We start from the raw sequence: 26,457 nt of genomic DNA, 5'->3' as shown, positions 1-26,457 counted from the left end.
ATGCAGAATACAGAAAAAAGTGCAAAAATAGCATGGGAGTCAGTTGTGTTTTTTTTTTTTACTGGCAAAATCGCACTCGCCCGTGTGAACAAACTAAAGCCACTCTCGCACTCACTGCTTTTTACAGCGTTCAGAATGGCGTTTGAATCTCTGCACTAAACGCTAGTAAGACGCCACATTTTCGACCACAGCGTTTTGCTAACTGCTGCGTGAGAGCGGCCCAAGGGTGTGTTCACACGTCGCTGATGTGCTGCAGGTTTTGGTGCAGATCTGTAGCAAATTTCATTCTTTCAATTGAATTCAAATTGGAGGGTGGTGAAATCTGCAGCAGATCTCCACCAAAATCCGCAGCATATCAACGACGTGTGAACACACCCTTGGTCTGTTTACTGAATCTCACAAAGTTGGCAAAACTTCTAGTCAATTGGATTTTTTTTTTTTTTAATGGACACTTGCACACACACGCTGCTATTCAGATCCGTTCAGATGTAGCTATTGATGTGATTGGTAATTTAGAGCCACCATGAAGGGTCTTCCATGACCATAATTGCACTTAACAGAAGTGAAAAAGAGACATGTCATTAAAATCTGTCTATATTGCTGCATCTGGCTTCAGGTCTATAAATCCCAACCATCATATGATACAATAGCAATAGAGTAGGAAATGGTGTGCGCTAAAGGCTTGTTCTTCATATTCTTTCTATCGTTAGACAGATAACTTTAGTGGTAAAAATAAGCAGCACTAACATTGGCTTATCCCGTGTCTGCAGTTTTAGGGTGAGCCTGCAGCACACTGACCTGTATTACACGCATGGATGTTATTCTGGCTCAGACAACCGGGGTCAGTGTTTCTATTTCTGGGTGTTCTTGGGGAACATCTGCTGACTGCCTTCCATTCTTGGGTACTGGAGGTTTCCTATGTCTGAAAACACTGTCGCTCTTCTGCCCCCACCTCAACGGGTTACGGGAGTCCCTTGGGATTACTCCATGTGCAGACATTGGACTTAAAGTATTGGCTGCTTGAACAGGGACAAGCAATGTAAAGACGGCTCAGACCTGGCATAATCAGGTTCTTGGCTCATCCTTTCCCACTACGCTCCCTGCTTGGCTTGGTACAAACAGTTTCTTACATTCTTAGAAATACGGTTAACGGAAGATAAGAACTCTCTGTACCCCCAGACTGTCTGTCCTTTTTTTGCTTTGTTAAAAGTGAAGATGTAGCTTCATAAATAAGTTGTCTAGTCTGCCGTAAGCTGCTTACATAACTTGACTGTACAAGCGCAGATATAGATATATCAAACGTTAATTGGCAATTAGCACGTTTTAATGCACAGTTGCAGCAAACTTTAATTTTGATATTTTCAGTGGCTATTATGTGTCAGTTTAAAGTGGTTTTGTTTGAAAAATAAACAAATTCTGATTTAGTAAATCTATATATACCGTTTAAAAAAACAAAAAAACAAACAAAGTACTATACCTGGATTCCTATGGAGGTCCATTTTTTTTTGGTTAAAGATATGGAGTACATATTACACATGGAGTGTCACTTAGCCTTTGTTGCATACAGTATTTGCTTTATATGGCATATTTTCTTTCCCTTTTACTCAGTAAGGCCACCATAGCTTCACTTCAGTAAAATCTATATAATCTGTGACAAGACTATGGATGTATTTGCTATATATTTTTTTACTAGGGATATTCACTGTAGTAAACAGCAGAAACGTTTCATTGATTATACATTTATTACATTATACGAATTGTAAAAGTTTTCATACACATATTTGATATTATGGTAAACCACAGAAACAAGCTATTCTATTAGCACTTCTGTTGGTACTTGACAAGTAGTAAACCTGTTGGTGTTCATACACACCGCGACTGATCTGCAGTAACTGCATGTGGATTACCATTACTGGATGCAATTAACCGTAATGAGGGCCAATGCCGTGGCCAATCCTCAGTAACCACTTCCGGAATACTGTTAGCAGAATTTGTATAGGTCTATAGATATCTATGTATATATAAATAAACACATGGAGGGAGATTCATCAACCAGTTTTTGGTGTTTATAAAAAAAAAAAAAGTCGCACAATTTGACAAAAGACCTGCTAATTCGAAAATGTTTGCTACTTTCTTATGAAGGGGACATAGCTTGTTAGGAGGGGGCGCCCAAGCCTGCTGCACACAACCGGGTTGGAGTCCGGATGCGGTCGGACATGCGCAGTAAAGATTTTCCCACGATGACGCGGAATCTGTGGCAATGTTAATTACGGACTGGCTGCGGGTCCGATGGCTTCCATTTACTTCAATGGAAGCTGTCTGTGCAGACACCATACTAAAATAGAGAATGCTGCGATTTTCTTCTCCACAAGCGGAAAATCGCAATTGACTTTGGCTTGTGTGCAGGACAAAGCGCTTTTCCATAGCATGCTATGGAAGGTAATTGCTGTGGACCCCAGAGGCAGATGCCTGCTCCAGATTCCACAATGCAAATATGCCATGTGCAGCTAGCCACACTTGCATATAATTTACACCAGAAACTGGCTTAAATTATACCATAAATCTACTCCAGCTGCTAGATGATGGTTTTTGTTCTTTATATTGGTCAGGTATTTTATTTTATTTTTTTTTAACCGCAACATTTTCTACTCTGTACAGAAATATCCTTCAGGCACAGCTCTTCTTTTCTTTCCTTATTCTTAGTGTTGGTTGATTTACTTGTCTAGTTAGTGTGTAATTACAGTCAGTACTTGGTGTTCTCTATGTAGCCATAGGTCTAGGGAAGGAGGTGAGAAGGTTATGGTTTCTCCTTTATGGAGAGCGCCGGGTAAGTGTGGAGGGATGTATATGGGCACTTCCTGACTGCACGACTGTTGAATCCGTCCCAATGATCATCATATGCTTTTACACAGGCATGACAATCGCTCACTGAATGAAGCCAAAGCATGCCACCGATCTCTTCTGGTCACCCACTTGAGCAAACAGGCAGTCCTTCGCAGATGAATGCCTGTTTACATGGGCCAACAGTTGCTTGCTATATTCGTAACCATAGAGCACAGTGGTCTCTATGATCGCAGATTTCACGATATAATAGAACATGCTGCATTTAATTTCCATGAATTCCAACTTGCTAATGTGAACAGAATTGGGTAATCCAATGTATTTGAACTACGGATCATACGATCACGGAATCCGCAATTCAAATCCGGTTGTGAGAGTCCGGCCTTACTCAAGCAGCTGTAGGGTCATTTAAAAGTACCTTGTGGAAAAAGTATGCAGATAAGCTCTCCTTCCAAGATGAGGAAAAACTGTACAAGGACTCTATCAACGAGATAACCTCATATGGGTTCTGTTAATTAAAATGGGTGCCATGCATTGATACTCACCACAGACGTAGCTGTGTGAGCGCAGTACCCAGTTTGGTACATGCAAGCGCTTTTACTCATGCGTAGCCTGGCTGTGTAAGAGGAAGGATATCCCTAGTATTCCCCCGAGCTTGTGATCTGTTCAGTTGCTGATTTGCCTGTGCTGCAGCAAAGAGAAAACAGGATGTTGGAGGGAGAGGAAAGGGGGAGTCAGCTGCAGTGTAAGAGGGTGCTGGCTGGGGGCTCTGCAGCTGCTCCGAAGGCCATCGTAGCTCTTGGATGTCTGCAGCTTATGGGTTAAGGAGCTGTGCTGTTCATGGGCTGTAAGTGAGCAGAGATGGATGGAGACATGACCGGGTCTGTGTACACTGAAGATGTCTGGAGGTGGAGGAGCTCCCTGCCCCCACCCTCTGCTGAAGACTCCCGCTGTGTCGGCCCCATCTGCTGGGCCAAGAGCTTCTGGTTTATCTCTGATTAGACATGCAAAGCAGTATCGCCAAAGGCTTGTAAGAAATCCTGCCATGGGGGCTTCTGCTTATAGATTCACCTTATTTGGGAGGGCTTGTCATTCCCCTCCCCATGTTTTGGATGATAACTAGCAGATAAATGGCTCCTATGATAGTTGGTGTTATAGAGGAGTGTTCAGGGATCAGTAGTCCTGTTTTTAACTATGCTCCCTTACCTCAGTTGTCTCTTTAATTTGGACTTGCGCAGTTTTATCTGCCTCTTCTGATTCATCCCCGGCTAAGTTACACATCTGATTAGTAGTTTACGTAGTTATAGCCAAGTGACTCAGAGCCGCCATGACTGTCCTTGTTTATTCAGAGGATCAGACTTGTGTGAAGCCACAGAACATCACCTGGAAGAAAAAACAGCCTTAAAAGACCTTACCGGAAATTACTATCCGGGCAATAAACAGACTCGTGAATTACTCAATAAAGCGATGTTATAGGATTCTTACCCGGGTTTCATGTGTACTAATAAATATATACATCTTAGGCCGGGATCACACAGCCATATGCGTAAAACGCTGCATGAGTCATGTAGCCTTTACCGCTGCGGGGCTGGCTCTGACCTATGGCCCAAGTATGGCGGCGATATTGTACTGCTCATAACTGCATATCTCACACACACACTGTCATGCATAGTCTCCTGGTTTTTTTGGGGGGGCTTGGTTTTAAATTTTCCATGCTGTCTCTTCACAACTGTGTGTATATACACCACCCATACGCAATTACATTTCGTATGGGTGGCGTTGATTAAGCACCCATAGAGAAAATTAAGCTCTCTTGCGTGTGTATTAGATGGCAAAATAGAACGTGCTGCGTTCTCTTTTGCGCTTGTGTATTATGCAATTACTACACACAGATGTGAGCGGAACTGGATAAGGCAATGTATTGGATTGCCTGTGAATTCCGCGTATAACAAGTGTACACTGCGCACAAAATACACAGTAACTTTACAGTTACAATGTACATGAAATTTGGTGGCCAACATCTCAACAGAACAGAGTTGTAACTTGAGTCTCCTGGGCCCCAAAGGAAAAACCTATTCTTTGACTGACAACTATCTAAAATGCATGTACAGCTTTGGGGTATCTTTACACGGGCCAGTCACAGAGTAATCGCTCAGAAGAAAGATTACCCGCAGCTGTCGTCCCATGTAAACACTGAGCCCGGCACAGCAATTGAGTGAGAATCGCTCACTTGTTGGAGTCCTTTAGTTTTTAGCTCATCTGAAAACCAAGTGATTATCATCCATGTAAACAGTAGTTTTAAGTTTTTGTGAGTGACTTGCGGTGGGTGTCCGGAAGAGATCTGTACGCTTTGTTTCCACTCAGTGAGCGATTATTGCTGTTGTGTGAAAGCGTAGAAGTGATAGTCGTTGGGATGGATATCGGGTACTTAATACCCGAGAGTTGTCCCATGTAAAGGTATGCTTAGGCTAACTTCACACAGGCGGTTGCGATATCGGGCCGTGAAACTCTGCCCGATGTTACGCTTGCCAGCGTGCGATGTCCCTGTGGAGAAACTCCAGTGTTTTTGTGTTTAAAACCGCCTCTCCATTCAGGGTAGTAGTGACCCGGAGGGTCGCGGAATGTTTCCTATTGTTTTCAATAGGTAAACCTTGCATTGCACTTGTGTGCACCCCTCATACTGTGCAATGCTGTGCTTGCCCCATTGAAAACAATGAGCGATGCATTCCAAACGAATGCCCAAGGATGGAACACGACCCAAATTTTATATGCCATGTGAGGGAAAAAATGGCATGTGTATGTAGGTTCATATTCGTGTGCCTCGCAACGCACAAATCTTGTGTGTTTTTTTTTTTTTGTTTTTTTTTTTTCCTGGCCAGTTGAAAATTGCCTTAGTGATTAGCCTGTTAGTGTACAAGATATAACCATATGAGTGGTAATTAGACAATACTTGCAGCAAAACATGGCGCTTCTAATCCCTTAGTAGTTTCTATCCACCTACAAATTGTTATCCAATAGAGAGGAAAAAAGTTATAAAAATATAGTGAATCTTAATCCTATACAAGATTGATCTAACCCGAAGACAAATGAGGTATGTAGCCTTTTTTTTTTTTTTTGTAACATTTTATATCATATGTGATTGTTTCCCAACAGGAGGAAATAAAATCTTTTTTTGGCAGAAGAAAATATTGACACGAATCCAGACCTCAAATATGCAGATGTAAACAAAATATTTACGTAATGCATTTTTATTAGATATCATTAGAAGGTGAGAAGAAACATTAAAGGGGTTGTCTCACGGCAGCAAGTGGGGTTATACACTTCTGTATGGCCATATTAATGCACTTTGTAATGTACATCGTGCATTAAATATGTGCCATACAGAAGTTATTCACTTACCTGCTCCGTTGCTAGCGTCCCCGTCGCCATGGATCCGTCTAAATTCGCTGTCTTCTGGCGTTTTTAGACGTGCTTGCGCTGTGCGATCGTCTTCCTGGTGAATGGGGCCGCTCGTGCCGGAGAGCTGGTCCTCGTAGCTCCGCCCCGTCACGTGTGCCTATTCCAGCCAATCAGGAGGCTGGAATCGGCAATGGACCGCACAGAGCCCACGGTGCACCATGGGAGAAGACCCGCGGTGCATCGTGGGTAAAGATCCCGGTGGCCATCTTGGTGAAGGAAGGAGGAGGAAGATGTCGCAGAGCGGGGATTTGGGTAAGTAATAAAATTTTTTTTTTTTTTTAACACAACCTTTGGGGTTGTCCTACGCCGAACGGGGGGCCTATGGGGAAAAAAAAAACCCGTTTCGGCGTGAGACAACACCTTTAACAAAGATTCATAAATCATCTTTATCCTGCACAATTGCCTTTTTCTTGAGCGTGTTTTTTCACGCGATTTTGAATAGCGGATTCCGAGAGCGTATGACCGGTGGTAATACGTGAATTAATCAAATTCATTGAATTATGCAGTTCCATTCACATTAACGGGTCAGAAATTGTGTAATCCGCCAGCTGAAAATAAAATTCTGCATGTTCCATTTTACAGCGGATATCCATGACAGAGCTCATTGTTCTCTTTGGTCACAGAAATACCTGCAGCCAATATGCAATGTATATTCGCGTCATCGCTAGGCAACAGTGTGAAAGATATAAACAAAAAAAGGGTGTACTGCGCATGGCTGTCTGTGAGTACACGATCATGCACAGTACAATTTTTGCATCCATACGATGGGTCGCGGCTGGGTTCACAGCTGTAATCCGCAGTGGATTCCGCTTACAGCCGTGTAAGCCAAGCCTTGCGGAGAATGGTTTACTTGGACACAGAGACGTAACTTGAGGTTTCTGGACCCCAATGCAAAACCTGTAACGGAGGCCCCCGAATATAATGGTTTAGTCATAGTACTGGGCTCTCTATATGGAGGAGAGGACTGATGGGCCCCTAAAGGCTCCTAGGCCCAGGTGCAACCGCATCTCTTTTAGTTACGCCAGTGCTTGTACATATTGATCAGTTGCAGATATATTGAGTTCTGGAAGTGCCTTATGAGTGGAACTCAAGTGTTCAGTAGTGATCAATGGACAAACTGCAGAATGCTGTTCAACACACGTGATTGGTTAAAATGTTCAATGAGTAACAAGAAACTGATTAAAAAATGTTTTAAACACAAAAATTCGAATGATATAAAATGGGTCATTTTCTGGTGACACGTCCCGTTTAATGACTTTTTTAATTTAATTTTTTTAAACTTTTTAACGGTTTAGTCACATTCTGTATTTAAATAAAAATAAAAAATCCTAAAATGCTGCATTTTTCATACTGACCACAGAGCCTAATACTACTGACACTTCCCAATATGTAGAGAAAGCCTTGCAGCAGTCATTTGACTGACCTCACAAGCAGGGTTATAGGGAGAGGTGACACTTATATGTAGATAACGCAGGATCCACCATTCACAAGAGGTATAAGCTGACCATCCACTCCCCCCTTCCCGCAAAATGACCCCTGCAGGTCACAGAGCATCTTTAGACCAGTCTCCTACACAAGTCAGTGGTTCCCTCCTGACCATTGTGTGAATGGCCCTTGAAGCTGCTGTAAGGGCTCCTGCACACTGGCGATTGCGATATCGCTGCGTTTTTTGTTTTTTTTTAAGCGAATGTCAATAGGAATTTCTAATGTTAAAAACGCATCGCACAAACTTGCATCTTTTGTGCAATTAGTTTTTAACATTAGAAATTCCTATTGACATTTGCGTCAAAAAAATTAATGCAGAGATATTGCAATCACCAGTGTGCAGGAGCCCTAAAGTGTATCTATACAAGAAAATTTTGAGATGGCAGAATAAAAAAAAATCGACAATCGGAATATAAAAACAGACTAGAAAACATTTCACTATCTGGTTTTAATTTCATGCAAAAATATTTGGTGAAATAGTCGATTTTTAAATAGTGGATGTGAAGTTTGCTTTCCTTTATTTGTTTTAACTGAGCATCTGGGGCAATCTCATTGCAGGTCTCTTGGAAGGAATATATCTTTGCTTTACTTTTTTATGGAAGCCTCTGTATATTTAGCCGTACAATAGTGGGTTTTTATAGCGAATTTGTCTGCTCAGTTGGAGATTCCTTAAAATTGCTGTTGCTGATTGCTTTGTGGTTTACTCGTGAAAGCATAGTAAAAGCTTTGCTAGCTGGTAGGGTATAAAAGGAAATGGAGTACATTAAAGGCTCTGCTTTCCATCTGTACTGCAGCACAATCTGAGAACATTGTGTTAGATCCGATCTATCAGATTGACTGCTCAAACTTGATGGTAAAGGTGCTTTTAGATAAACGTTCAAAAAATCGTTGAAACGAGCAAAAGTGAACTATAATCATTCAGTCTAAATGCGAGCCAACGATGAATGAGGATCATTCGCTTTTCGTTCCGTCTCGTTTACGCAGACCTAAAAGCAATCGTTGGCTCGTTCTGTTTAAATCGCAATCGCTTAGTCTTTCACTTTCGCTTGTACAGACTGTACGATTCTTGCTTGACCGAGCCAATGATGCATTGGCACGTCTAAACAGGCTGCACGAGCGTGAACGAGCTAGCTATAGGATGGGGCAACTTTTAGTCTATGTGATGTTAAAGTTGATCTTCTAGTCCTAGCAGCCGATAGCCCACAGGATGTTGCAGGATCTCCGGACCGATTTATTCATTAGGAGTCTGTCAAGAACATACGTATTGTCACCCACAAGTCAGTCTGCCTTGCTAACAAATGTCACAAGCCAATTTTTTTTCATCTTGCTTTTATAGCACCAACAAAAATTATCGGTCATGTGAGTCTTTGACTTCAGTGGACTTACAAAGCAATCTCCCTGTTTTAAAAAAAAAAACAAAAAAACAATTGGCTCTAGTGAAGGCATCTTAGACAGCAAATTTAACTTTTTGGCTGCTTTTAAATTTGCTTGATGTTTTACGGACTTTAATATGGAGCCAATGCAAATTTATGCATCTATTCACATATTTTTCACAGCCGTGTTTTTCAAATGCGCCATGCGCTACTATCTGTTTGCCTTGGAATTTGCATTCACTGGTATTATTTTCTATTGAATAATATAGTGATGACATATGGTTGCAATGTCAGTTGTCACATGTCTGTACTATGGACCTGTGATAATGCGTTGACAGAAACTGGCCTTTTGGAGTGTGGGAGAAACCTGGCTACAAATACAGGGAGAATATATAAACTCCATACAGTTGTTGGCCTTGGCTGTATTTAAACCCAAGAAAAAAAAACAACACAATTTATGATGGAGTCTGAAGGTTCCATTTTTTTAAAGGGGTATGCAGCGTAAAATTAAAATAAATCATTTTCATATACCGTATTGGCAAATTCTAGGCTAATAGAGGGAGGGGTCGCCTTAAGCATTGTCATGTCCGAGGGAAGAGCCGTTGCAAATAGCATTTTTCACGCAGGACTTGCAGTATCCTGTATTAGACATCCTAATAGTTTGAATGGGCACTTTGTAATGCTTTGTTTCCCCTGTGTTGGCGCTGCAGGAAAATGTAAACCCTTCATAAATAACTAATTGCTGGGGGCCCATCTCATTGTCAAGGAATTAATGAAAAATTCTAAGGCCTCATGTCCACTAGCAAAATTGAATTGCGGATTTCCGCTGCGGAATCCGCATTCAATTTTGCCCATAGGGATCCATTGTCCATCCGCGGGCAATTAAATTGAAATTTGCACCCGCAGATGGCATCTTAATGGATTTGCGTTTTCTCACGCACGTGAGCGAAAACGCAGCATGCTCCATTTTCTGCGGGTCTCCAGCAGGCTTCCATAGAAACCTATGGAAGCCGTCCGGTCCCGTGGTACACCCGCAGCTGAATTTCTGCTCTCCGGCGCGGGAGAGCAGGAGTTCAAAAAGGAAAAAAAAAAAGTGCACGGCGCATGTGCGACGGACAGGAACCTGCAGTGTCCGGACAGGTAAGAAAAATCTATTTTTAGGCCTCATGTCCCCAGGAAAGGAGGGTCCCGCTGCGGGATTCTGCATGGAGAATCCGCACGGGACCGAATTTCCTAGTGGACATGAGGCCTAACACTTCCAATGTGGGCAAGGATGGCTTTGGTGCAATAGGTGCTTGTAGAGAGCCCGCATGCATGCTACTTTCAGATTCCATGACTCTCCACTTTTGACATTGAAGCAGAATTTAGCCATGTGCTTCTAAACGTTCAATCGTAAAAAATTTATATCTACGGTACTTAATCTGCAGTTTTTGTAAAACTTTTATTTGCATGAGTGGAAGTTAAACTGGATTAGTTTTGTTTCATTATCAGAGATTTGTGCCAACTTGTTTTATGATCTGATTTACAAAACAGGAGACATTTGTTGTTTCACGTGTTTCAACAGGTGCAAATATTGCCACTGGCGAGGAGGTCGCTATTAAGCTGGAATGTGTCAAGACAAAGCACCCTCAGTTGCATATTGAGAGTAAATTTTACAAGATGATGCAAGGAGGAGGTAAGAACTCGGAGTACTGTGGCTCTGACATTAAAGAATGGAGGCAATCCTTTTTTAAACTGGCTTTGTTATTATGGCATTGTAGGGTCCAATGATACCCAGGCTGTCACTTCAGAAAACAATTACACAGGAGTTGGAGCGGAAGTCTGTGCGCTCCGACCTGTGTAGTGGCCGGCACTTGTAACTGAGGCATGGTTCACGTTGGTTTTAATGAGAGCTGCACTTGCAGTTACTACACAGGGGTTGGAGCAGAGACTTCTGCTCCGACTTCTATATATTTGTGTGCCCACTGACCGCGCCGCAATCAGCTGATCAGTTGGGGGTCCCAAGCGATGGACCCTAGCCGATCAACTATTGATTACCGCACCTAAGGATAGGTGATCAATAGTATTTTTCTCTCTGGAAAACCCCTTTTAACCCTACAATTGTCATCTCCTGCTCTAAAATAGACATACAACACCCACCATGTTACTTGCATTAACTCTTTCATATCCAAATCCCAGCTACCCCAGAATGAGGTTACAAAACATTTGTCTGCACCCTAAAAGCGGTTGCCAAAATATTCTCCTTTGTATTTATTCTTTGCTATTTGCATACCATGATTTTCATTAGCTTGGTAAATCCTAGTGTAAGGGCCTACTGACTGTAGTTATACAAATCTACTAGAGCTGGTATCTGCGTCATGGCATTGGGAGCTCAGCAGCTGATGACAATCTGCTTTTGTGTCTCTTTACATTACCGTCTTGTCTGACAGTGGGAATTCCTTCAATCAAGTGGTGTGGAGCCGAGGGAGATTACAATGTGATGGTGATGGAATTACTTGGCCCCAGCCTAGAAGACCTCTTTAATTTTTGTTCCCGCAAATTCAGCCTGAAGACAGTGCTACTCCTGGCCGATCAGATGGTAAATATGAGCTGCTGTGATGGGTGCAATAATAGAAGGTTGTCTTTATTTATTTTTTAATCTTTTGACTGGAAAACTCAGAGAAGCCGCTTTCAGTAGGTGGTTAATATTACGCAATTCCTGCTGCTACCTATAGTGAGGTCCAGTGGGTTTGTGTGTGGCAAAGATGCTTAATTTCTACTATCATTACCCTTTCTCATAGTATAGAGCAAAAATAAGGTTGATTTTTATATGGAATGGTTCTCTTCTTAATTATGTAGTTGCAAATCGTAGGTCAGAATTTTAACCCATTACTGATGCAGCCAGTTTTGGCCTTTATGACATAGTATTTTTTTCCCAGAGATATGAGGACTTCATTTGATCACTTCTACAAAAAAAAACTTTTTGCTTGATTTAGTTGCGCGACTTTGCAGTGTTTTTTGCTAGGATTTTCTGGGAGGCTTGAAATATAAGTCTTACACCAAAAATAAGATGTATCAGCATAAAAAAAATTAAATAAAACCTTACCAGGTGCGTTCACAGCTATTTTTCTCTGGTTACTTCCCTCCCTCCATTCACTTGTATGTGCTCTTCTTGGATCTGGCTCCTGGCACAGTGATTCTTCTAAATGGACCATCTCCTTCACTCATGGTAAATCAGTGATGTCTGCTTTCCTCTGCCCCTGACATCACCACTTAAGGCCGCCTGCACACGGGCGGAAATCCCGCGGCGGTATTTCCCGCGGGATTTCCGCCACTGAAAGTTTGCATAGGAGTGCATTACAATACGCACTCCTATGCAGACGGCCGCGGTTTGGCCGCGCGAAATCTCGCGCGGCAAACAAACCGCGGCATGTCCTATTTTTGTGCGGGGCACGCACTCACCCGGCCACCGGCTCCGGTCTGCGCATGCGCCGGCTGCGCCGCAGCCGGCACATGAAAGAGCCGGGGCCGCCAGGCGCGGGTGAGTACGCGCTCGTCCCTGCAGGCTCTCAGGTCGGGTCCCGCGGCGAGAATTCTCGCTGCCGGATCCGACCCGCTCGTCTGCAGGCGGCCTAACAGTGGATGGAGACCCCCCACCCCCCCTACTTGACAGATTCAAGATGCCAGGAGCTGGACCTAAAAAGAGCTTTTGCAGGTGACTAGAATGAGTATGAAGGAAAGGTAGTGGCTACCGAACTATGCAGCCGAGTCCCACTGACATAGACACATGACAAGTCCTCTTTTTAAGATGGTGAGTTAACTTATAAGTAAATAGATACTGTTTTATTATAGTTGGGCCTATGTTACATTGTTTACAGCATTTGCTACCATAGTAGAAGGGGTTTAAAAATGTTCACCTGTTAGGTGATACCCATGTAGGGAAAATTTTGATATATGCTTGACACTTTTGAGGTGAATTTAAATGCTGAAGATCTGTTCAAGAAATGTCTGCGACTATTCCATTTAAATGGAGCTTGCAGAAATCCCTGTGTTTGCTGTCAAATGGCAGCATCAGAAGAATACAAGTTATTTTTTTCGAATCTGACTGCCACTTGTGAATATATGAAAGGCCAGATACTTAATGTTACAAAAATATGCAGCTACTGTAAATGACAGGAAGGGAATAGTCATAAGCAGCACTTTAATGACTTTTTAACTTTTGACGCCATTAATATAAAGCTGTAAGTTGCGTGTAAAACTATATGGTTTATATAATTTTTATTTAGTCATTAAATGGCAACCGGTGGTGATTTTGTCATGTATTACAGATAAGTCGCATTGAGTACATTCATTCCAAGAACTTTATTCACCGGGATGTTAAACCAGACAACTTTCTGATGGGACTTGGAAAAAAGGGAAATTTGGTATATATCATTGATTTCGGCCTAGCCAAGAAATATCGTGATGCTCGGACACATCAACACATACCCTATCGAGAAAACAAGAACCTGACTGGGACTGCTAGATATGCATCTATAAATACTCATCTAGGCATAGGTAGGTGATCATACAATTAAACTAGAAATAAATACCTGTCATGTGCTCTCAACATATCGCCTGGATGAATGCCCCCTCTACCTCTTAGGAAGAGGAATTAATTGGAAATCCCATAAAGGGCCACTCCAGTGAAATTTCTTTTTCATTCATTATGTGTGTGTCTGCCTGCTACAGTGTTTCCCTGGAAATAGGTCCTACCCCGATAGTAAGAGCTACTGGGTTTTCGGGGTTTCCTCCCCGTCTGCGCTCTCAGCTTCTGCTGATGATGTGGCTTTGAATACCCTGGCTGCTGGCGCTCAATTAGCCAATCGCAGTGCTCGCTTTGCTGGAGGCAGGGTATTCAAACCCCTGTCACCAGGAAGAAGCTAGCTGTGAGACGAGGACGCAGCGCCGCCGAAGACCATCGGGAGGCATTGAGACGCCGTGGACCAGGTGAGTATAGCCCCCCCCCCCCTCTTCCCAAAAATAAGACACTGGGCCCTTTTTACTATAAGACAGGGTCTTATTTTCGGGGAAACACCGTAGTATTTGTTTTAGTAGTTTCTCTATCTACTTCATTCTCTATTCCTGGAAACCTTCTCCTAAGGTGAGTGATTGGATCTTATTGTAACCACCTGGGATTTACTTGAGTTTCTGTTCTCTCAAGTCACTATCAGATTCACAACAATTCCTATATGATAAAACTGCATGGACTGTACCACACAAGCTCTTCACAAGGAAAGCGTAGAAACTCCCAACACAGTTGGAGCCTTTTACATGGAACAATTATTGTTCAGATTCTCACTGGAGCGCCTGAATCTGAACAGTAACTGTTCAGTTGCTGGCAGCATTTACACTGAACAATGAAAGAAAATTTGTTCACTTTCTATTAGTTTCTGCAGACATAAAAATCAAATGATTGGCCTGTGTAAACAGGCAGTCATTAATCTATGAATGATTGCCTGTTTACTGTGACTGGAGGTGGGCAGAAGAGATCTCCAGCCCATCCTGACTCCATTCACTGACCAATCATCTCTCCTGCGTGAAAGCACAGTAGTGGCTTATTGATGGGGCGACTCTTGGGCGCTGACGAACCTGGTTAGTTGTCTCGTATAAAGGGACCCTTACTTGGTGATCATTAGAGGCACCTGTCGCACAGTTAAAATGAAGATTATAGTCCTCCTCCTTACTTTATACTTATGGGCTTATTTACATCAATATAGAGAGGATAATGATCACACTGTCCTTCCAGCAGAGATGGTACTGCCTCTAGCTGGTCATTTGATGCTGTGCTAATGCATCATGGAAGAGAAAGTAAGGAGAAATCTAAAAATCAAGATTGTATCTGATAAATATCAGATAGGAGGATGAAAGTGACTGACTGTCACACTCTGAACACCTCCTACATATATTGCAATCGGAAGCAGGGATGTAAAAATGTTTTTGCTGGAGTAGCCCTTTTAGTGGTTACAATCTGTTATGTGTAAAACAGCAACCTGCTCCAGGAACGACCTGGGAATACTTTAAAGAGAACCTGTCATGTCCCTACAGCACATTAAACTAAGTTAAGAGGAGGTGACGGGGAGTCGGGTGGTGTGTGTGTTTTTTTTCTTTAATACTCACCTGCTTCCTGGTTCCCGCTGTGTCCGACTGTCAATATCGCGTGGCGCACAGAAAATCTGACTCTTTTCAGAGTCCTGTGCCTGCGCTCTCCTATAAAAGTCAATGGGAGAGAGTATGCACTGGGCTCTGATAACAGATTTTTTTTTGTGCATCACGTGACCTTCAGAGTCGAGCACCGCAGGAATTAGTAAGCAAGTGAGTATAAAAAAATAAATCGCCCGACTCTGTCACCTCCTCTAACAGCACCATAACCTAGTTCATGGTGCTACAGGGAGGTGATGGGTTCCATTAAAAGTTTAGAGGGACTGTCTTGGTTGAAAAGTTTTTGTTTTTTTTAAATCTAATAATAATGCCACTCTGCTCCAAGTTCTGTGACATTTGTCTGTCTGCTTTTGGAATATCTGCTTCTACTTATTGGTCACTTTCTTTCTATGTAGAACAAAGTCGCCGGGATGATTTGGAGAGTTTGGGATATGTTCTTATGTACTTTAACCTGGGGTCGCTGCCCTGGCAGGGACTGAAAGCTGCCACCAAACGGCAGAAATATGAACGTATCAGTGAAAAAAAGATGTCAACCCCTATTGAAATCCTCTGCAAAGGCTACCCCTGTAAGTATTTCATATCTATATTCCTAATACTATAATAATCTCCCCCCCCCCCCCCCCCCCAAAAAAAAAACATGTAAATAGTTATCATTTCTAAACTATAACATTAAAGAGGTTGTCCGGTTGATCCCAGCGCTGGCAGAGGGGTAAGTGCAGCTTAGTTTATTTTACTACAGGCAGCCCTATCGAAAGCATGTTGTTGAGTAACCTGACAACCCCTTAAGCTGATCATACATTTTAGTCTGCTTTTGGTTGAGCAAGTTCATTTGGCTGACAGCCTTCCCACCGTCCACCTTCCTCCCATACAATTACACTCAGCCAAGTGTGTTCTAAATGGGCAGAGGTAATTAAAGCTGCTGCCAAGCTTCCCTAAGAACAAAAGCGTTGGGCATATTAATTTTCACTGCCCAATCCTTTACTCACCCAACATCTCCCATACACATTAGATGGTTGGGCAGTCTCACCAAGATGGGCAGATTTAGCCGACATCTATGTGTATGGCCTATTTTAGAGTTGTCCACGTGCTTTTTATACTGGCCAAGAATCGTCCACTTGTAACGAGTCCTGATTGACAAAGTGTAGAGTGGCACTCATTCACTGCTATACACACATGGCAGACTGTCCTGTAAGGAGGCAAATCATCAGCAGTCATTGGTTGGCTGCTTATCTTCCTGTTCACACTGGAAGATGTGCAGAAGATGAGCGAGCATTTTCACGATCACTTAAAAAAAACATAATCCGCTGACAAGTGTGTGCTTGTTTATCAGCTGATTGTTGGCCCTTTTACCTGGCCTGATTTAGACAAATAGACATTTGAGTGAATGTTTGTGCCCAATAGTGCAGTTGCATAAAAGGCCCTTAACGTAGTTGTTTTTAAGCAATTGCTGAAAAAAAGCAATATATTATTTTTTTATAACCATGTACTTATTCCTAATTTAGGGACATGGCAACAGTTGGTCAAACCACTTCTAGCTGGTTTCCTGCAGGAAGCAGACAACTCCGTACATTACGCAGTGGCCTGGGTTAGTACTGCACGCTGAGTCCTATTGAAGTGAGTGGGGACTCAGCCTGCAGTATGAACCTGGGCCACTGTACAATGGACACAGAAGTCTGCTTCCTGCAGTAAACCGGGTAGAAATGGGATAGTCCCTTTAAACAAAGCTATTTTCTTGGTCATCAGTCCTCTGACGGCATCCAGTGAGTTGTTAATGTTATCTGACCACCAGTCGATTCAGTTATGCTGTTTTCAATGTCCCTTTATAACTTAAATTCCTGGCATTTATGGGACTATCTGCATAAAAAAAATCTTGCATTATTTGCGTTTTCACACTTGTTAGCCCTGCTGTATATACGGGCACATGGTGAGGAGAATCTGCTCATCATTAGATGGTGGGCAAGTTAATGACAGCTCTGTTGTACTGCTGAAGGCCTAGGCAATAATATATGCACAGATAAGCTTCTGTTTGGATTCCCCCTTGTCTTTGGGAAAGGGGACTGTGCTTCATCACTACTTAAGATCTTTTAACCAATATTTTAATTGCTGTAAGTGCACACATCCTGCTGTCCTAACTGTACAGGAAGGAAGTGTATCTTCAATATGGCCGCCCTTAGAGAAAGTAGAATAAAAAAAAAAAAAAAAAATGGCCACAACATTCAAAGAAGCCCAGACATTCTGGCTATATACATAAAGTTAGCTAAAATGTAAAATTAAATACCCGACACATTCCCTTCTTAAATTCAAATTTGACGCCCTACTTTGAAAGCTCCATAGCAGAGAGCTGCAGGGTCTGCAGGGATCAAGTAGCTTTCAGTAGGCAGTAGTTAATGGAAGGCAGGGACATGTGAATTGACAGAGGTTATTGAGACAAGGTGTTTTTTGCTGTTCTTTCAGCTGAGTTCTCCACATATCTGAATTTCTGCCGTTCGCTGCGATTTGATGACAAGCCAGACTACTCGTACCTGAGGCAGCTCTTCCGTAACCTCTTTCATCGACAAGGTTTTTCGTATGACTACGTGTTTGACTGGAACATGCTTAAATTTGTAAGTTTCAATAGATTAGTTGTAATACCCTCACATCCCACAGTTTTCCTATCACAGATTAGATACACACTCCTATATTGTTCTCTGTATTGTCTATTCTGTTCTTAGAATTCGTGTTCTATGTGTGTTTTTTTTTTTTTTTTGTTTGTTTTTTGGTTAACTTGTACCAAGATTTTGGGTTGTTAGGACATCCCATAACCTATATGTAAAATGTAATGTACAGATGTAGCAAAGTTAACTTGATAAGCTAAACTGTGGAACTGAATGTTTTCTTGCTTTTGCAATGTTAAAGGGGTTGTGCCACAATTACAAAATATTCCCTATCCAATGTAGAGCCTAGGACTCCTATGTCCCGCTCTCCTGTCACTGATGGATGCCTCTCCCCCAACCAGTGATAGTATAAATGGAGCACTGGCCATATGTGGTTCAAGAATAGCATGGAAGAGCAGCACCACCGATGGTCCAGAAATGTTAGCTTTATTCAATCCATAAAAATGGGGTAGCAACGTTTCAACTCCGCATTGAGTCTTTTTCAAGCTGGTTCCCAATACAGACATCAGACTTTTTTTTACAAAACCAACACCAATCACATGCAACATGTAATTAAAATGACAAGAACTCACCTGCAAAAAGGTGCAGTCGCTGGTTACCTGTAACAAGCATGAGACCGAGAGCGGCTACGGCGAGGATCATAGTCCAAACACGGAGGAGTCTCTTTTATGGATTGAATAAAGCTAACATTTCTGGACCATCGGTGGTGCCGCTCTTCCATGCTATTTTTGGACTATATTTTATGGTTCTTGGAGTTGGGACCAATTAAGTTTGCACACCTGATCCAAACCTCACACCTTAAAGGTGATTTGGCCGAGTGCTGTTGCTACTATATCTTTTGTGAGATTTATGTGGTTGGCGCTCCATTCATTTCAATGGGTCTAACGGAAATAACCAAGTGGGTGCTGCTCGGCTATCTCCACAGTCCCGTTGAAAGTGAATACTAGTGCTCTTGTGTGACCAGTGCTCCATTCAGTCTCCTCACGGTTGGTGGTGCAGTAACCTCATAGTGAGGATGACAGGGAACACTCCTTGGATATAAAATGCTGTTTATTGGAAAAAGTTAATAAAGGGGTAAATCTTAAAAGAAAAGATATATATATATATATATATATATATATATATATATATATATATATATATATATATATATATATATATATATATATATGCATGCGCATCTAGTACACCCTAAAGATGGATGGAGAGGGGAGAGAGCTGTTAATCTACCACAGTATTTTGCGACATTGAGTGTGGACTTTAAATGCAGTGTTACTTTTCAGCATATTATAAGATGCCCCCTATGCAGGGAAAATGTATAGGCTGCCGTCACACGGGTTGTAAATCCCACAGAAATCTCGCGGTATGACCGCAGCGGAACCGCACAGAAATTCTGCTATATTTCCACAACAGAAAGGCAGGTTTTGAAGCAGCTTCGCTGCCTGTATTCCACTGCGGCCATATCTCCACATAGAGAAGAGCCAGCTGCGGAAAAATTGACATGCTGCGGCTTAGAATTCTGTGCGACTTATCAGTTTCATTGCGGCTTGGCTGCAACAGACTGTCCGCAGCGTGTGGACAAGATTTTTGCAACTCTCGTCCACTTTGCTACTTAGGCTCTGGTTTAAGATTGCCAGTGGAATTTCCATGCGGAAACTCCGTCCCGTGTGAACCCAGCTTAAAGCTTTTTAGTTTGTTAAAAAATGCAAGCTGTTCAATAAAATATTTTGAAACAAAAAAAATTTAATTGTATTTATTGTAGGGTGCAGCTCGGAATCCAGAAGATATGGACAGGGAAAGAAGGGAACATGACCGAGAAGAGAGAATGGGACAACTCAGAGGTTCCACCACCCGAGCGTTACCTCCTGGCCCTCCTGCAGGTGCAGCCCCTAATCGGTTAAGGAATGGTGGAGACCCTGTAGCTTCCACACCAGCTTCAAGGATTCAGCAGAGTGGTAAGCACTTGCTAGTTACACTTCTCAGCTTTGCATTGTATACTAATCTGACTATAATGCAGCTTTTACCCAGAGAGTGTCCAATCCTCCCAATAGTATTTATCTTGGGCCCTGAATAGCTGAGGTATCTAGGTGTGGCTGTGTTTGAGGAAAGCAGTTCATGACCCATCAGTGGTTGAACCCTGTGTCACCTGTATGAAGAAACACTCTGCTAGAGATCTAGTTAACATTTGTCTATGGAAAGTTGTGAAGTGTTTCTTTTGTTGGAGAAAAAAAAAAAGTGTGCTTAAGGGTTACTTATGATCATTCTTAATAAAACAAAACGCTTCTCGCATATTGTCTAATGATTGGAGTACTGAGACCACAACCGATTGCTAGAATGGAGGGCAGGATAGCTCAGTTGGGCATGGCGTATTGGAGTTGAAGTATTGGCCTGGCTGTAGACTTTGTATGAGTCCATACATTGTTCTCCAAAGAGAGCCAGGAAAAGGGAGTTGAGTATGTCTAACTGTGTATTAGTAATTAAGGGTGTCTCGGCACCAAAGTTGGGCAAAAAAGAATGGGACAAAAAAACTGTAGGATTAACAAAACCCATATGCAACCAAGAGACAGACTTGAGTTTTTAACCCCTTAAGGACCAAGCATGGTAAATATATAGCGCTTGGTCCTGGGCTTTAATCCGGGCCAATAGTAAAAGTATGGCGTGGGATTAAAGCCCCTGCAATCAAGCAGAAGCAGGTCAGGTCTTCAGTTGTTAGACACAGCTCAGGACCCAGATGAGAAGGGAGAAGCAGTTTTAACCGCTTCTGCCTTCTCCTTTCCAGCTACATAGCTCTCAAAAAGCACGTAAAGAGTGGAAGTATTACTTCCACTATGTGACCCGGCAATCAAATGACCACCGGGGTGCCTTCTATCTCAGCAGAGCTGCAGAGTCCTTACAGACCTTGATCAGCTCTGTTAGTGACTATTGTCACTACACGGGGATGTTTTCCCCTGTAACTGGTGCTCCTATGGATGTCCCAGTTACAGTGGACAAGTATGAAATAAAAAAATATAATGTGAATGTTTCCAGAGGTCTTATGACATTATGGCGACATAATTGGTAAAAATAGTTACAAAAAGTAAAAAAAAAAAAAATTTTGCAGAATAAAATACTAACATATGCATAAAGAAAATGTCCCAACACCAACCAAACCGTTGCTGTATGCACCCTGTAATCTAAACTAGATAAAAAAATCAAAACATTCAGAACAAAATGAGAAACCCATTCCTGTACTTTTATTTATTTTTTTTAATATACTAAATGTAAAAATAAACTATGAATTAAAACTATTTTTTGTAGCCTTTTACCCCTAATGAAACTAAAAATTAGAAAGTCAGTGAAAAAAGATAAGAAATATCCCTAGATGTCACAGAAAAACAATGCAGCAAAAATATAATAAATGTGGCACATGGCATGTGTCTTTTTTTTTTTTTTTTTTTTTTTTTTTTTTTGGGGGGGGGTGCAAAAATGTTTTAGCTCAGTAAATATCCCACCTGGTTACTACCATGTAACAGGTGTATTTAATTGTTATGACTCTTAAACTTTGTGAACCAGAATTTTGACCTACAGTAACTACACTTTAATTTTCCTCCTTTGTTCCAGGTAACACTTCTCCTCGGGCAATCTCACGGGTGGACAGAGAACGCAAGGTCAGCATGAGGTTACATCGGGGAGCTCCAGCAAATGTCTCATCCTCTGATCTCACAGGGCGACAAGAAGTTTCACGGATTTCTGCATCACAGGTAAGTCGTCATGTGACGGCAGCATTCCATGTCATTGTTCATTGATGTCTGCAGTGATGGATCCCTTTTCATATGGGGTTTTATTTTGCCTAAATTCAATGGGGATCTGTGCCGTACTCACTGCTAGAAAAAAAACTTATGTCAATTTCTGACAAGAAATCTGCATTGGAAAATCCTCACGTAGTTTAGCTCCATTGAATGGGATTGATAGGCATGTGGGTCCATGGCATCTTCAAATACAAATCCATGTCAAAGATCTGTGGTAGAATGTGTGGATTTCCATTGAAATTGTTGTGTGAACATAACCTTAGGATGGTTTCTTGCATCACATTCTGATTTTTTTTATTTTTATGCTGTTTTTGTAAGCCAAAACTACAGTAGTAGATTTAAAAAAAAAAAATGGTGGTAGATACTATAGACTTTCCCAATCCATTCTTGACATTGGCTTCAAAAACTGCCTGACCTCTTTAGGCCAGTTTCACAAGGGCGATAAAATTCAGCGATTCTTGCACACGTCAAAATGCAGAATTATGAAACCCATGCTTTTCAATGGTTCCCTTCATATTGTCGATGTTTTCACTCATGCGATGTTGCGTGCAAACAAAATCGCTGCATGCCCTATTTTTCTGCGTTTTTGCTCCTTTTTTAAAATTTTTTTCATTGCCTGTGTTTCCCTATGGAACTCTCATTTTATTGCACCCCACAAATTTGCGATTTTCGTGCTAAGCATTTTTAACATTAGAAAGTCCTTTCGTCCTATTGTCTTGTCATGGGAACAAAGACGCAATTTTCTTGCAGCGATATCGTGATCAACCATGTGAACGTTAGAAAGTCTTGTTGATTCTCTAGCAAATGAAATGCGCAGGAAAATCGTGAGTTGCAGCATTGTTTTAGCACAAAAAAAGCAGTGCTGACGCTCAAAAAAGGCGTGATTTTTGTCACGACATTCACCTAAGTGAGGTTTTTTTTGTTTGCAAGTTTAGGTGAATACTACTTATTAATAATTGATCTGATTTTTATTTTTTAGGCCAGCGTACCGTTTGACCATCTTGGAAAATGAAGGCTGTCACTGGACCAATGTTTGCTTAGGTGAGATGTGGGTTTTTTTTAAATGAGAAATAGTAAAATTAATTGAAGTACCTGCAAGGCTAAAGGCCAGGCCACACGTGCCGAATATTTCTACAGCAGTGTTACACATGCTGATTTTGTTGCAGATTTTACCCTGCTGCATTGAAAGATGTGAAATCCACAGCAGAGATTGGTGTGATGTGTTTTCAAAAATCCACTCAGCTTGTGTGGAACTAATTGGTGGTGTGTGGATGACACTTGTAAAATCTCATGCACATGCCTGCTACTGTAATCCACCGAGGATGTCACCTGCACAAATCTGCAGCATTTCTGCACCATCTGCACCTATTCTTGCAGAAAAGCTGTATCAATCTTTGTCAATAATATGCACTGGTCAGTCATAACATTACAACAACTGTCAAGGAAGAGATATATTAGGTGGCACGTTAATGGTCAGTTCTTAGGGCTCATGTCCACGGGCAAAATATGATTTAGGATCCGCAGCGGATCTCCCGCGTGCGGATCCGCATCCCATAGGGATGCATTGACCACCCGCGGGTAGATAAATACCCGCGGATCGTCAATAAAAGGGATTTTAAAAAAAATGGAGCATGGAAAAATCCGGACCATGCTCCATTTTCGTGCGGGTCTCCCGCGGGGACGGCTCCCGCGGGCTTCTATTGAAGCCTATGGAAGCCGTCCGGATCCGCGGGAGACCTAAAATAGGAATTTAAAGTATTTACCATCCGGTGCGGGCGGGGAAGGTCAGCTGTTCCTCACGGCCGCATCTTCCTTGCTTCGGCTCGGCGGATGTGCCCGGCGCATGCGCGCGGCACGTCGGCGACGTGCCGGCGACGTGCCGCCGGCGTCAGGAATTCATCCGCCGGCCGAAGATGAAGATCCGGCCGTGAGGAACAGTTGATGTTCTCCGCCCGCGCCGGATGGTAAATACTTTTAAATTCTTATTTTCGGCGCTCATGTCCGCGGGGCAGGAGGGACCCGCTGCAGATTCTACATGTAGAATCTGCAGCGGATCTGATTTTCCCCGTGGACATGAGGCCTTAAAGTTGGAAGCAGAGAAGGTGGGCAAGTGAAAGAGTCAGGACTTTGAAAAAGGCAAAATTGTGATGACTGGTTGAGAGAATCTCCAAAACAGCTGGTCTTGTGGAGTGTTGTCAGTATGCAGTTGTTAGTACCTAGTAAAAGTTAGCCAAAGAAGGGCAACTGGTGAACTAACGACAGGGTCTTGGGTGCACAAGGATTACTGATGAGTCTGGGGAACAAAGGATGCCCCATGTGGTACGATTCAACAGAAGTGCTATGGTAGCACAAATTATTTTTGAAAGTTACCTTTTTAGCAAAGCAAATAGTATCAAAACACATGGAGCTTCATTTATCAAAACTGCCTAAAAGAACAATTCTTTGTTGCCCATTGCAACCAATCACAGCTCGGCTTTCATTTTACAAGAGCAGTTTCAGAAATGAAAGCGGAGCTCTTAATGGTTGCTACGGGCAAAAGAACGGTTATCCTTTTAGACATTTTTGATAAATGAGGCCACAGAGTGTATCACAGCTTGTATTGTACAGAGCTGGGTAGCCATAGACTGATCAGAGTGCCTATGCTGATGCCTGTTTGCTTCTATCAGTGGGCAGGTGAGTATTAGAATTGGCCATAGAGTGATGGAAGAATGTTGCCTGGTTTGCCTTTGCCAAAGGCTTAAGCACAGTACACCCCTTCGTAGCAGTGGTTTCCCCTAATGACTGTGGCTTCTTTCAGTAGGATAACTCATCCTGCAACACTGTAAATAATCAGGAATTGTTTGAGAAATATGAAAGAGTTCAAATTTAGATGATGCCAAAGTATGGAAGCTAAATATGAGAACAAGTTTCCCAAAGGACTTTAGCCAAAGTTCCACATAGTCCAAGTAACAAATAAGGAGGAAACAGCATAACTACTGTATAACAAACTCTTTCCCTGGAGATTTACCATGGGGCAGTGGAGCTCTCTCAGGAGGCCCATCCGATGGCGTCCCATGTTTCAGATCACATGAGGTGCTTCTTCACATGGAGCTTCTCAGGGCAGGGGGCAGCCTTCAGCCGCAGCACTTCCAGCTCCCATGCCTGCAAATTTAGGCCCCGGCTGTGACCTACTGCTGGGCACTTCCTGTGGGAATGGGTTTATTTCTCCTCTTCCGCTGCCGGGAATGGGGGGCTTCCGGGTATTAGTGCATCTTGATGCCACCATGAAGCTAGGAATTTGACAGAAGAAACACCCGTCACACCCCTAGCTCCTGATTGGCTGACTAGTCCAAGGTCCTAGCAGGACGCCGTGTTTAGACTGTTGGCTGCCGTGGACGCGTAGGGTTACGGATGTTTCTCCTGTTTGCCTTACATTGGGGTTTCTAAATGCTTCCATGTTAAATGTGTAACATGGAAGCATTTATAGTTAACAATGTAAGGCAAACAGGGAAAACATCCCTAACCCTATGCATCCACAACAGCCAACAGTAGGCTCTACTCCACAATGCAGTGGCTGAGAAAACAAGAATTTTGTACTTGCGGTAAAACTATCTCGTTCATTGGGGACACAGTACCCACCCAAAGCATTGTCAAATGTTGTTCACCTTTTTATCATGCTCTCAACCTTGTCGGAACGGTTTCCCTGGAGTTGCACATGGTTCTGGGCTGTTTAAGGTTCACATTTTTCCATGTTTTAACCTTTATTTTCACACTGCTTGCTGCTCCTATTGCTTACTACAGACTGGCTAGCTTGGTGCCTGCAGAAGGGGTATAGCTGGTGGGAGGAGCTACAACTTTCTTTGCTTAGTGTCCACCTCCTAGTGGCAGGAGCTGTATGCCATGGTCCTAGGAGGTGTCTGGGAAATGTGGTTTCTAGTTATGACAGTTCTGCTGCTCCCATACCATGTGGCTGTCATTTCTATTTGCACTATACAGAAAGGTACACGAATGGGAGACGGGATCCAAATCGATAGGATAGAAGCAGCAACTATGTTTTTTATTTTTTAATGTGGCATCTTTCTGATAATTTATGACGGTATGGGAATTTTTAGAAAAATTTAGATTGGGATAATCCCTCTATGGGATCTTCAGATAACACCTTGGTACCAGATACCACAGGACACCTTCCATGGTTTTGTGGACCCCATGACTGATGGGTCAGAACCTTTTTGGCAGCGTGGAAGGGACCCATACAAAATTAATGTCATGACTGATCGGTGTATAATGTGCTTTGTGTTCTAGAAAGGTTAAATCTCATTGATTCAAGGAGCCAGATATTTGAGGCCATATAGATTTACTTCATTTGACAGCTAATACAGAGAATATTCAGCGCAATACTGCTAGAAATTACATAAACGAGGTTGTCTGGTTACTGTACAACATTCCCACGATAGCTGCAACTGCATTAAAATAACAAAACAAAGTAGTACTTATCTGCCCTTTATTACGGGGATCCAGCGCTGTAGTCCCACTGTCTTCCCTGTGTGTGTTGTGGAAGATGTCATCATAGGAAGTCACCTGACCGCTGCAGCATCGCCACCTATATTCCTTCCTCCTGAGCGTCATGATGGCCGAAGTTCAGAACAGTGACCCTGCAGCCTCTGATTGGCTGCCGTCAGGTGACTTCCTGTGATATCT

At 42.5% G+C, this 26,457-nt stretch overlaps 1 protein-coding gene across 4 annotated transcripts in view; it reads left to right on the top strand.

Moving 5' to 3' along the window:
- The window catches only part of CSNK1E (casein kinase 1 epsilon), a 49,223-nt gene that overhangs the window by 21,001 nt on the left and 1,765 nt on the right, over positions 1–26,457 (top strand). For all 4 annotated transcript variants that reach the window (XM_066596267.1, XM_066596268.1, XM_066596270.1 and 1 more), the window contains 8 exons: positions 10,723–10,833; positions 11,588–11,736; positions 13,466–13,694; positions 15,734–15,904; positions 17,793–17,941; positions 19,755–19,947; positions 21,593–21,732; positions 22,760–22,821. In XM_066596267.1, the coding sequence (XP_066452364.1) occupies positions 10,723–10,833; positions 11,588–11,736; positions 13,466–13,694; positions 15,734–15,904; positions 17,793–17,941; positions 19,755–19,947; positions 21,593–21,732; positions 22,760–22,792 (1,175 nt within the window). In that variant the 3' untranslated portion in view covers positions 22,793–22,821. The remainder of the gene's footprint in view (positions 1–10,722; positions 10,834–11,587; positions 11,737–13,465; positions 13,695–15,733; positions 15,905–17,792; positions 17,942–19,754; positions 19,948–21,592; positions 21,733–22,759; positions 22,822–26,457) is intronic.

Source organism: Eleutherodactylus coqui, chromosome 3, assembly GCF_035609145.1.
Source record: "Eleutherodactylus coqui strain aEleCoq1 chromosome 3, aEleCoq1.hap1, whole genome shotgun sequence".
In the NCBI taxonomy this organism is placed as follows: Eukaryota; Metazoa; Chordata; class Amphibia; order Anura; family Eleutherodactylidae; genus Eleutherodactylus; species Eleutherodactylus coqui.
The sequence above is the reverse complement of the archived record's forward strand: the minus strand, read 5'-3'. Positions and strand labels throughout refer to the sequence as shown.